Genomic DNA, 13,113 nt, shown 5'->3' with positions numbered 1-13,113 from the left:
ACAATGTGAACAGACAGGGAGGTTATCAGAACAAGTAGTCTGGTGACATTTCACCACATATTATAGTGTGGTTATTAGGCTTAAGTTGATAAATGAAGTAAATCAAATCTGACCTCTGCTGCCCATTCTCTCTCGATCAAAACTGGGCTTTAATTCAAGATGCGAGCACACAGAGAGTCTGTTTACACCTGGTATTAACATGTGTCTCGGGTGATCCAATCACAGGAGGACGGCTCTGAGTCTGTCTGTTCACGCCTGACGTCTCCACATGAGTCCCGAGTGACCACTTGTGATCAGATCTCACTCCCACGCTCTATATGCAAATAAACACTCAGTGGGAGGGGAGCAGCTCCAGAGACAGTCCCGCAGCGCTGCATCTAACCTGTGTGACGACAGCAACAGACAGTTTACTTATTGAGTGGGGAGTCAGATAAGGAAGGACGTCAGCTGAGTAGGTGGTCCTTCAATGTGGCCCAGGACACATTAGCATACATACAGTTTAAAGAATGTGGCCATACTGTATGCAACCCAGACTACCTCTGAATGTGGTCTGAGACATTGGGCAGTCCCTCCAGGATGTTGTGATTGGAACAATTAATGCAAATTTAGCCAGTCCCTGTGAATTCTGCACAACCTTGTAATGTTGTCCAATCACCACAGCTTTACCACAAATCTGATCGCTTAAAATCTAATTTTATTGTAGAGCTGCGTGCAGCGTCTTGATTAGCTCAGCACCCCTATGATGGGGCTAACTGTTAGCATCATACTGCTGACGTTGGTGTGAGAGTGAGTGGTGTGAGATTAACAGCTCAGAGCCAGGTGTTAACCACCTCTGCAGGGCTTCTGGCCAAGCAGCAAAATACGACAAGTAGAGAGGCCTGTGCTAACGAGCCAGGTCAGCAGGAGGAGAGCAGCTGACGGAGACAGTCCTTCAACGTCGTGCCAAACAGCAGCCACAGCTTGCTGCTCCAGGGACTGATTGAGAATGCATTTGGTGCATTTACATTTGCACTTTAGGCAGTCCACTTGTGATCCGATCACAGAGGACGCATGTTAAAGGGATAGTGGGGTTGTATGGGGTACTTATCCATAGACAGTGTATTACCAACAGTCGATGTAAGTTGGCACGCCCCCAGTTTGGAGAAACAAGCTGGAAGCTAAGAAATCTACTACGACTACTTTGGAAGGTTTAGCAGCAAAAGATTTTAGCCACCCAAAAAAGGTCCCACTTTAAAAAAAAACAAAAAAACATATTTTATTGCCCAGACACACCAAACTGACCCCAAAGAACTAGCAGCGATGAGAGCCCCCTGCTGCATTGTATCTCGTTGTTGTGTCTCAGCCAAAAAATTACTCTTGAACACACCAAATTGACGACCAACAAGCTTGAATGTTCTGCATCTGTGTGAGAGGACATACCCCTCTTTACCAGCAGATGGCGGTCATCTGTAATCCTCATTCAAAACGGGAAACCAGAAGACTGTCTTGACGCTAGTTAGCCACTTAGCACATTATTAACATAATCCAATGGTGAAAGAACAAAGGATATTTACCGTGTGCCAGTGAACAATACCAAAAACCATCAGGAAATCTTTCTGCCTTAAGAGCTCACTGGCTGATGGAAAACAATCTTACCTCGTGACAAATTTGTTTCGACCTCACTTCCTCTTGACTTTAGCTCTTTGTTTACTTTCCTCACTTCCACTTCTCTTCTCCTGAAGGGAGATAAACTGCTAGTCAAAGTGATTTTATTCTCTGACAGGCTCCATTGTGCGTACTCTGATTCAATATGCTGAATTGGTGGAAAAAAGGCCAACTAACAACGACGAGGGCCAACAGTGCAGGACACACCACACCGACGAGGGTGGCAGATGCTCAGCCACAGCCAAACTTTGACCAATGGCCGACCGTTGGCCTGGTGTATCAGGGCCTTCACTTGTATGCTATAGTTTTAATATTTTCATTGCTTTACCTTAATGTCAGACAGTGATTTTTAACGGGAAAATGAAGCTGTCTTATGGCTCTCATAAAAGCCAAACTCCACTGACAAAAACTGTGATTTAACATTGCTAAACACAGAAGCTGCTGGTCCATCTCTGTGTCGAACAGTTATTTTGTTTGTGTTGTTGTATGTGACTTTTGTGTTTAAAATGATTATTTCTGATTCACCAACAACACACAATAACACAAACCAACTGAACGAAGCAGCTGTAGACCAGCGGCTCCTGTATTCAGCAAGCTAAAATTACTGTTTTTCTCAATGCAGTCTGGTGACTGGATGGGGAACTGAAGCAATTAACAGCTTCCCTGCCGAAATGGCTTTCTGACGGAAAGGTAAAGTGTTGAAAATACTCTCAATAAAGCATACTTATTTAATTAATACTGATTTTTTTTTCCAGGTGTGACTTTAGATGGCTCTCCGCAGCAGTAAATTCCTGTATGTCTCCTGCATGTAATACACTTACTATGGATAAGTACCCCATGTAACCCCACTTTAAATGATCTGAACTATCCATTTAATACCAGGTGTAAACAGGGCCACAGCTTAAGAGAAACATTCAGAATTACTATAAATAAATATAATTGTGATGAAACACAGGAGGAGAGCAGAGCAGTAGTGAATGAGAACAATCTTTTATTGGTGTTTTTGGAAAAATCTCGACTACATCCAAATAACCAGCACTGAGTGGGCTGGGCACCATGGACACCACTGATGCAGCAGGGCAGTTGAGGTTCAATTAAGAGTCACAAAGAGATTCATCAACCACATCTGTGAGGATATTAGAGACTAAATCCTGTCGGGAGAGCAAACAATCACTGATTAGAGTGATAGAGGCTGAAATAAACCACCAAGGAGCATATTGATAGCGTGCATAGTCCGTACACTGCTGGGGAACAGAGGTCATCACGAAAGGTAAAGTGAGTCTGCATGAATATCATGTTCAAGTTATTGAGCCACGCTCGGGGGAAATCCGTGAAACTAAGGTGGCGGTAGTGTCCGTCGTAGATGTGTCTGGTGGTCTGAGACAGGATGCGAATAGCAGAGTGAGGGTTTGTTTTTTGTTTCTTTTTCATTTGAAGAGTCTTTCTGAGGAACACTGAAGATGTTTCAAGGTGCAACAGATCATGTTCATCCAAAGAAAGAAAATCATTCAATAATATAGAACAGCAACAACAAGAGGGATAATCATCATAACCATAACAATAATAATAATAGCAGTAATGGTAACTAGTCATCATGGTCATTAAGGGGATTAAAAGCACACTCTATCACTAGTCATCCCTCTCCCAGGAACATAACATAGTGTACCATGCCCCGTGTGTAGGTGTTGTGGGTACACAGAGAAGTTTATAGATACAGTAAAAAGTAAAGAGTAATAACAGGAGTAAACAGTAAGGAAGGTGCAGTACTGAGAAAAGCACTAAATAGCAACAAGCTTTGTGGTTCAACGTAGGGAATTTTGGCTTTTATTTTCTCCCAGAAATCTGAGAAATTAACACCATTCCACTCAACGGGGGTTTCTGACCCATCTCCTGGAATACATCAAATACACAAAATAGCATAGGCCTATCCAATATACAATAACATTTCTCCCCTCCCTCCCGTCCCACAATAATGCTAATTAAAGTGTGTTCATAAAGTACACTAAAGTAACGATGTGCGTTTTACTGGGAAGATTAATTCAGAATACGTTACAACACTGAGATTCAACTAACTCTATGCACCGCTGGCGGGGTACAAGAGAGACACGGGGACAAAATGTTATTGAGAAGAGTTTGCACATAACTGTGAGGGGATTGGCTGTGTTAAGTGAGAGCGGTACAGAAATAGAGCGGTTGGATATAGAAACAGAGGGAGAGAAATGTCCCGACGATTCGAAAGAAAGGATCAAGAGGGAGCGGAGTTACCCGGGGCATCACAACAGGCTTTCAGCAGCTGAGGTGAGTAAAAGCACTCAACTGGGAGAGAGGTAAAAGAGATAAAAGTATGGACTAGGGAAAGATGTACCAATCGAGTAAAGTTAAGCTCAAAGTACAGTATGTTGTTGGGGAACTGAAGTGAATTAATAAAGGATGGAGTTCTATTAAAGAAAGAGCGCACAAGACAAGTGTTGACGATAGTGCTGGACTGTTTACATCCCCTTTTGTCTCTCTCTCTTGAGCATGCCCATTCCCAGTGACAGAAACATAACAGGAAGAAAATTAAGTGCTTGAATAAAATCCACGAAAATGTCGAACTATACGATTATAAGATAATTTTTGCTCTCTATATTACAATTGTTACATGCGTCCTCGCCCCCTGCTGCTGCATCCTGACTATAATAATAATCAAGTCGAAAAATACCCATCGATGGCTGACCACCTGTTAAACATCTCCTGACTCATCTATGATAAAAAGATATTCACCGTAGCTTTTCCCCCATCTCTATGTAGAAAATATACAAAATTATTCTCCAAATTTGCTCTCCCTCTAATTTTTCTTAAGTATTATAAAAATATACAATTCTCCAATAACAAAACTCTTAAAAGTCGCAACCTGTTAAATTATTTCTCTCCGTCTTTCACTTTTAAGAGCTGACACCTCGACAAAACAAGACACCTGAGCTTCAATACACAAACCTTCTCCTCGTCTTATACATTCATCATCATAATCATCATCTTCCTCATCATCATTTTCTTGACCCCATTCTGTCCGTCATGCCACCCTATGAGTCTTTAAATTTAATCCAGCTTAAATTTTCCTCCTCTTCCTGATTTTGTTTTTGCTCCGCGCCTTCATCACTGGTCGGCGAGACGGTTCTCGTATTTACTAAGGATGTTGCGACAGCGGCCCAGTTCCTTTCGGATCTCGGCCACTTCCTGTCGGAGGGCGGCGTTTTCTCTCTCCAGGTAGGCAGCACGCACTGATATTTGGTTCTCCTTGAGACGGCGGGCGTCTCGGGAACGCTTTGCAGCTTCATTGTTTTTATACCTCCTGGTCCAGTACTTCTCATCCTAAGAGAGGACAGACAGAAATAGGACATCGATTATTTATCATCCGATTTGATCCTTTCAGATTAATCACCTCGGTTGATCAGGGAGTTACAGTATTATTAGGCAGAAGAACTTCAATAAAAAAAAAAATCAATGAATGGTCGGACTTGTTTCTTAAGAAGTGTGTAGTACTCTCATCCTGCTGCTGGTGATGTGGGTGTTTGGCCATGAATGAGCGTGGGACATGTTCCTTTCAGAAGCTTCATCCTCAGAGTTCGGTTAGTACTGAGTTTTTTGATGCTATTTCTGTTTTGTAAATTCAATTTTGCTGCTTTTGTGTTTCCTGCATCTTTAATATTTAATGCTTCCTCTGTGAGACACTTTACTTTATTTTGAAAAGTCCAAAATATTAGCCAAGACCCCTGTATGTGATTTTTTTTTTTTTTTAAATGTTTGACTTAGTTACTTCTGCTTTTCTAATTTCCATGAATTTAGTAATGTATGTCTTAGAATTAGAGCTTTAAAAAGAAATGCTTCCAGCAATTCACATGATGGTGGATTTGCTGCTTTTCTCTTTGATATATCGATGTACATTAATTTGAGGTTTTGGACTGAACAAAATAAGCAATTCGACTTCCCTCCCAAGGTGGAAACTGACCACTACTGCTCTAAATTCACAGTGAGGACCTCAGTCTCTCTCAGACTCTCACCTTCAAATCATCGGGCACCAGGATCTTGCGAGCCTTCTTGATCATCGGCTGTGGCTTGAGCTCCTCTTCACTGAAGGAGTGCCTCCTGGGGTCGAAGTTCGGCTGGTTGGACATATCCATGTCTGACGAATCCATGTCGAACATCCCGATCACGTCTGGCCCGCTGCCTGTGGGCGTCAGCAGCGGTGGACAGGAGGATGAGGAGGAAGAAGAGGGCGACTCGCAGGAGTCGTTCATACTCGTCTGACTCCCTGAAATCAAAGGGAAGAACAGTCTGGTTGAGCAAACGATATCCTGAGACTGATAATACTGTGAATAGAGTAGCTGAATCCACTAAGACAGCAGTACAAACACATGCAGCATTACATCATGGTGACCACCAGGTGGAAGCAGAGAGCTACTTTCACCCTGTTATAAACAACAAACAACATTCAATGCCCTCGACTGATCCTGAGAACTGGGCATGTTTTTCAATCAGTCTTCAGCGACTGTAAGGGTTTCAGGGCCACTTTAAATTTTAGAAAACATCTTGGGAATATACCCTACAAATTCATACAGTTATATAATATAATACATGTAGTTTGTAGCACACAGATGAACAGATATAACAGAGCTGTTTAGTGTAGTAATACTGTCAATGAAAAGCTCTGGTTTTTCCCATAACATACTTTTGTGTAGTTTTACCTCTGTCTAAAATATTTTATATCACATACTGCACACTACTACATATCACAATGGTTTTAATGTACCTCTCATGCTGCTAAAATCAAAGCCTAACTAATGGTCCTGATGTTCCTGTGGATCCTACAGAGTCTCATGTCCCAGTCAACTGTGGAAACCAGCGCTTTAACAAACTGACACAAAACCACAACCACATGAATTCTATTAATTCCACTTATGCATGATATACTATTATTAATCTGAACCACAAATGCTGGTAGACCAAAGCCAGCATCCAGAGCTAAATACCAATAGAGAAATCTAAATGTGGAAATGTTATGTAACCTTCTACCCCTCCCCTAAAAATCAGTTCCTTTAAGTGGGGCCAGTATAGGGCTATACCTCACCCACCCCTTTTAGGGCCCAATGCACCTCACTCTGACTGACTTTCCTTTGCTGTAGGAGCACAAAACTCCCATTGACTGTTCCTATGTCTTGCATGAGTGTGTGTTACCCTAAAAATGGGTAACAACTATTAAAACTATTAAAAGATAAACTTAAAATTATTGTCACATTATACGACAAAGACAACTTGAGCCAGGCTAGTTATTAACACCACAGTTCTGCAGCCTTACAAATGACCAGAGAATTAAATCAACACCACAAACTTCCCCAAAGCTGATAATTAATGCAGACTTATTATGTGGAAACACGACCCATACTAAAAATGTACAATCTGGCGAAATGGGCAGCACTAACAGGTCGACTGTAGGCTGGAGAGAAAACCTCCCCTACATCTGATTATTAGCTGCCGCCTGTTTAACATGTTATCTGTGGATCTGTAACATCACATGACTCATGGGTGCATAATAGCCAGGTAGTATGAGGGCGTGTTTTCACACCAGGTGTTCCCTCACGTTGTTCCCATGCTCGGCAGTGACAGCAGAAAAAGGAAAGAGTGCTGTCACAGACAGCAAGATGAAGTCAAGCATGTCCCACGATGCATCATCAGCGGCTCTAATGAGACACTGAATCTTTAGGTGTGGATACAGAGTGCCACAGAGGGCTAGAGAACGCTGCACGTTTCCCTCTGCGTGTGACTAAACCAGATTTTAATGATTTATGCTGCTTGAACTCCGACAGCAGGAACTAGTCAGAGCAACCACCTGGTGTAGTGTGTTGTTGGAATGGAAACCTGCACACCCTCAGCCCTCCTCCTGCGGTACAGGATTGCCTCTCCCTGCTTTTTGGGAAGCTCTGGAACTCCGCCGTATAAAGTTTATTTGGCGCATTTTGGTCCACGTGCTTCGACCCTGAGAGAACAGTGGGCTTTTTTGCTTTTGAAGAAACTCTCCAATATGTGGCTGCGAGTGTTTCACCACTTGTACGGCAGCATTCCTGAAGCTGAAGGCCTGAAGCTGTTGTGAAAGCAAACAGTAGCCCTGCTCCCCAAATGCCTAATATAAGCAGAGGTGGTTAGGTGTTGCTCTGTTTAATATTTACGAAGCACACGTTTGGAAAGACAACTGAAAATTGGGATACAGCTTCTCAAGTTTCAAGCTTTGGGAGAGCTGATGAGAGGCATTCACTCATGTCAGCCACATGATAATATATATAAACTTAATTTCTATTTAATATGTTGTATATGTAAAGTAGTGTGTGATATGTTTGTAATTAGAAACTCAAATTCTGTGATCTGTAATCCACTAATGGGGCTTTATCATGCAGTATAAATGCATTATCAGAGTCTATAAAGATGCACTTTGTCACTTAAATGTCCTGCGTCAACATCCCAAACAGTATAATATCCTCCTCTGGATATCAGTGTACTTAAATGTCATTCATGTGCGATCAAATGTTCCTGTTTGAAGTCCAGCTGCAGCAGCAGCAGCAGCAGCAGCACAGGGGAAACTCTTCCTGTTGCTCTGTATGTCCCCTCCTCCTGTGGGCTCCTCCCACATGTCTACTGGCCCTGCCTCTAGTTCTCTCACTCCAGTACTCTCAGCCCCGGCACGTGTACTGACGCGTACACATGGCTGTGGCGTGTGAAGTGGGGAGAGATTTAAAGACACGCAACTGCAAACACTCAACACACACTCCTCTCTCTCCCTCTCCCTCTCTCTTAGTACTGCTTTGACCCTGCTGCACATTTAAAATGGGCTGGGAAGGAATGCTGATTGTGTTGTACGCTGCAGTACATGGATCACATGCCGAATTAAAACCAAACCTCCCCGTCCATGCTATGAGGTTGACTCATCAAATCTTTCAAATCTTCCACCTTTTTTTTCCCCACCACACTCCCTCGGCCAGCTAAATGTAATTTCAGACTCTGTTTTCTCTCTTTCAAGTTGACTTTGTGTGTGGAGCCATGTGACTGTGTCTGCTGCCTTCAGTGTGACCCCACAGGACAGAAAAATGCTTGGTCACCATGGTATTTGTTATAAACTCAAAGGAGAGTCAAAGTGCTGAGTCACTAGCCTGTGGGAACATTATACACACACACACCATATAACCTTGATTAAATCTCAACTATTATTGAATTGTAGGGTCTGCTGGTCTCATATCAGTGGCAGGGGGACAATTTGTCTCTTAAAGCTTGTCAGTTCTGCAAAGTTGGCAGAACCCTCGTCCATGATGTTGCTGTTTTAAGGCTGATATGGACAAACCTTGAAGAATGAACTGCCCTTGATTATTTTTTTTTGTACTCTCTGGTTCAACTATCCATCTGCTCGTGTCTGTGCACTCACCATGCAAACAGTCACTTCCTCCTCCGATGCTCTGCGGCTGCGCCACCTCCAAACCAATGAGCGACGGGGAAGAGGAGGAGGAAGGTGATGAGGATGTGGAGCCAGGTGGAGATGAGGGCGGTAGGCACTGGGAGCTCTGGTTGGGCACGGCCGACTGGGAGCTCTGCGAAGGGATCTGGGCTGAACTGGAGCTGTTGTTGCTGTGCATGCTGCCCATTCCATTTTCAGTCAGAAACTCCTCCAAGTCCATGTACTGAAGCTGGAAGAGGCCCCCATCTGCAGGCAGGGTGCGATCCCACAAGAGGGGCCCCAAGAACTGGTTGAAACTTCCTCCTCCATTGCTGCAGCCATTACTTCCATTACTGGAGACTGTTCCGCTGCCATTCCTCATGGAGCACACTCCCAAGGAGTCTTCATCAAGGTCCAGCCTCTCTTTGTCTGCCACAGAGGAGAACATAATGAAGATGATGAAGACTTTAAGTGCACAATAAAGTTTTGTCACCACATTTTCTGGCTGCGGATATGTATGTAAAGCTAAATGAGGTGACAGGTGCGCCCATAAAACGCAAAAATCTCCCTTTTATTCTACGTCTCACACACTCACAGATGGACCAGATGGTATAGCTGAATTGCAGCATTAGCACGAGCTGAAACCAATTTGTTGTCATAACTCGTACATAAGCCCCTCGACAAATCTCACAATTGTTGGGAGGCACGTTCTGGAAACTGCAGCTAAACGGAAACGTGCTGTTGCTCATTGTAATCTGGCTCCTAATTTGAAGTCGCAGCAGGGATTATAATCCAGGTGCAAACTCATCAGGGTCATGGGGGCGTCACTGTGAATGTGTGTAATGGAGCATCAGATAAGACAAATGTGATGTTTGTTATATAATAATAGTTTGTATTATATCCTGATGGGTGGACAGAGGGGTATGATTTATTCATGCTCTGTCAGTGCACATATTGAACATATGGCTGTGTCAGGTGACTGTGCTGTAGGTTCAACATAAACACTGTCAGATTATTTAGTCAAATGAGAGAGTGTTTCTCACCTTTTACATCACATGGGGTTTTTAAACGTTGGTCCCCCTTCATGGGGTGCTGCAGGAGGGATTTGAGCCCCGCCATGGAGGTGAGGTGCCCCCCTGTGAGGGAGCCTGCAGGCTGGGTACACGTCCCAAACTGGGGGCTTGCACCGGCTGGGAGGTCGGGGTTCGGAAGCTGGGAGAGCTGCCTGGACATCCTGGACCAGACGGGGTCGTAGAAAGATACTGGGGGCGCTTGAAGAGGCGTGGCAAACTGACCGGAGAGCCTACCAATAGGACAAGTATGCTGGATGACTGCACGCGCGCGTGTGTGTGTGTGTGAGAGAGGAGGAGGGAGGGGGGGAGAGAAAGAGGGAGATAGTTTTGAGAAGTGTCCATGCAGAATAAAGCAACCATTGTAATGGAATTACAAGTATGAGCATTAATGACGCACATTTATTAGACTTTGACAACTTAAGAAATGTAGTTAGTTACCTTCCGCGTGAGCTTGTGCAGCGTCCCTTTACTTCCTTGCAGAAATATTCACGTCGAAATATTCCATTGCAGTTGAATGCTGGTAAAATTCACTAGATGACTGTTGTCAGAGGAGCAGTGTGGGAGGGCCAGTCAGACCATCTGAGGACTGCCCATAATAAAAACGCGAAAAGGCGTTAAAATGACAAACCGCACACTGAGATTACAAAAATAAAAATAAAACTTGTAGGATGATATTCCGAGTTAATCGTCCGGCAATCACAAAAAAGAAGATCCCCAAAACAGTTGCGTCAAAACAAAACAACCGAGAGAAAACAGTGTGTAGAAAAAAAGACAGCGCAGGGAGCAGTGTCTGTGTTGGTCAGATGACAAGTTGTATTGGTGTTGCTCTGCTCTGCTGTCGCGCTCTGCTGTCCGTCGGGGGGAGGAGGAGGAGGAGGAGCGGGTCGTTTCCTCTTTCTCTGTCTGTACTTTTTTTTCTTCCTCTCGCATCCGGTGGATCCAGTCACGGGCGCACGAGCTTCGGTCTGTGTTTGGGCCGCGCGACGTCCACGTCCGACCGTCCTCTCTGTGTTTCTCTCTCAGCTGGAACGGACATGGGCAGCGGGAGTTACGTCACGCCCCGCGGAACAAACGAGTGAGGCTCGAGAGGGGGCGGGGCCCCGGCTTTAACTGATCTCTCTATTCTGGTTTATTATTTATGAGACACACCTACCCTCGTGCCACACCTCGAGGATAGGCTAATTGTTTTGTCTGTGGGTACAAACAGTGACTTTTACCCGGGTTATATCTTACAGCAGCAATACCCCTGCAAATAAGTGTTTCAAGTTAGAGACACAAATGAAACTCTCTTTGTACAAATAATATACACTGACGTGACCGGAAACTCTTTTATTATGCTCTGTATTTTTGGTTTCAAACTTTACACGTCTCTGTATAACCGCAGTAACACTCAGGTAGAGATGCATGGCTTTTCCAGTTCCTTGTAATCCACAGAAAACGTGACTGTGCCGTTTTTTCAGGCGAGAGGAACGCTCCAGCACGTTGCCTCCCGGCGTACAATAGCTGTTCCAGCTCACGTGTGTGAGGCACGCGGAGACGATGCCTGTCCGCTCGCGGCACCGGCTCCGATTGGCTCCGCTGTCTGCTCGCCCCGCCCACGACGCGCGCCCATTGGCTAGAAATAGGTCGACTAAACCCGCCCGCTCGGATTCCCCCCGTGCATGCCACTGCCGCGTGAGACCAGTTCGAAACACAGAGAAGCGCGAGGGGCTGTCTCGTCTACTGTACAGTTGCAGAGCACATGCGAAACACACAGCGCGCCACAGGAGTTCACCGCTTTGTTTTTTTTTTACAGAGTTGGACATGTGGAAGTTGACAGACTTGAGTCAGCTCCATCTATACAGAGCCTATACGAGTATTTACACTTAAGTATGAATAAAAATAATAAATATAACAGTGCTGTCAGCTGTGTGAAGAGGTCCTAGGCCCCTCCATTTAAAGCCCTGAGACACCCTCTGTTTTTATCTAAAATAAAACTATTTAAATGGAAGTTCTGTCCAGCTGTGGGCCCCTTAGATCCAAACCACCTGGGACCCCACCTAAAACAACAGTGGGCCTGAATCATCATATTTTAGATGGATTTTTACCATCAATCTGAATGCAAACACACACGTGTGTCTTTTTAACATATTAATTCAATCATTTAGAGGTCTAGCTGTTAATAAATCACACATTTGTGGTTGCTGCAACTCATTTAAGCACCAGGCTTTACAGTTTATGATTTTTCTATCATTAAATTATCAATCTGACTGCAAATACACACACGTGACTTTTTAACATATTAAATCATTTAGAGGTCTTACTGTTAATAAATCACACATTTGTGATTGGTTTCACTCATTTAAACATCAATTTTAACAGTTTCTGATTTTTCTATCATTAAATTATTAATCTGAAATTACAAAAAGGGTTTCAGTAACAATCTGATGTTCTTATAATGTGAATTTACAGCTCACAAAAATGCAAAATGTCATGCATTTAACGTCACCCTTAAACCACCTTCATGTCCCTACAGATTACCGAGCGATACCTGAGCATCCTGTTTACTTTGAGGCATTAATCTTGTAGTAAACAGCAGACAGGCTCATAATTCACACAGTCACACAACACTCAGCCTCTCCAGTCCACCCGCTATCAGTGCAAAATCCATGTGACTGCCACACTCATCCACACCAGGCCAAGAGTACAGTAAAATGAGTTGCTTACTGCCATCTTGTGGAGCTACAAGTGAGAGGTTTTCCACAGCGTTTATTTCAAGTAATAGTGATAATATAAGTGTCTTTTTTTTTTTTTTTTTTTTTTTAAATTATTGAAAAACAATTCATTACCCTGGAGTAATCTGGCCAATAACATTGGTAAACCTACGACCTTTAATGCAATTTATTGGTATATCAACTACATCCTGAAATCCATTTAAATCCACAAAGTGATATGATATTC

General features: G+C 43.7%; 1 protein-coding gene across 1 annotated transcript; it reads right to left on the bottom strand.

Annotated features, from left to right (window-relative positions):
- Window positions 1-2,625: 2,625 nt before the first annotated feature.
- Window positions 2,626-13,107, bottom strand: dbpb (D site albumin promoter binding protein b). Its single transcript, XM_049582601.1, has 5 exons — window positions 10,612-13,107; window positions 10,144-10,431; window positions 9,092-9,529; window positions 5,685-5,935; window positions 2,626-4,995 (listed from the first exon to the last, which is right to left on the bottom strand). Exons 2-5 carry the CDS (start codon window positions 10,331-10,333, stop codon window positions 4,780-4,782), a joined length of 1,095 nt encoding a protein of 364 aa, XP_049438558.1. The 5' UTR covers window positions 10,334-10,431; window positions 10,612-13,107; the 3' UTR covers window positions 2,626-4,779.
- Window positions 13,108-13,113: the final 6 nt, after the last annotated feature.

Source organism: Epinephelus fuscoguttatus, linkage group LG8 (assembly GCF_011397635.1).
Source record: "Epinephelus fuscoguttatus linkage group LG8, E.fuscoguttatus.final_Chr_v1".
Lineage (NCBI taxonomy): Eukaryota > Metazoa > Chordata > Actinopteri > Perciformes > Serranidae > Epinephelus > Epinephelus fuscoguttatus.
This window is presented reverse-complemented; position numbering and strand designations above follow the sequence as displayed.

Bases quoted from the DNA above. Each gene is read 5' to 3' on its own strand.
- dbpb (XM_049582601.1), bottom strand. From the start codon at position 10,333: ATGTCCAGGCAGCTCTCCCAGCTTCCGAACCCCGACCTCCCAGCCGGT. The intron at 9,530-10,143 runs GTGAGAAACACT...CCTCTGTGGCAG, and splicing joins AACCCCATGTGATGTAAAAG to ACAAAGAGAGGCTGGACCTT. The intron at 5,936-9,091 runs GTGAGTGCACAG...CTTTGATTTCAG, and splicing joins AGGAAGTGACTGTTTGCATG to GGAGTCAGACGAGTATGAAC.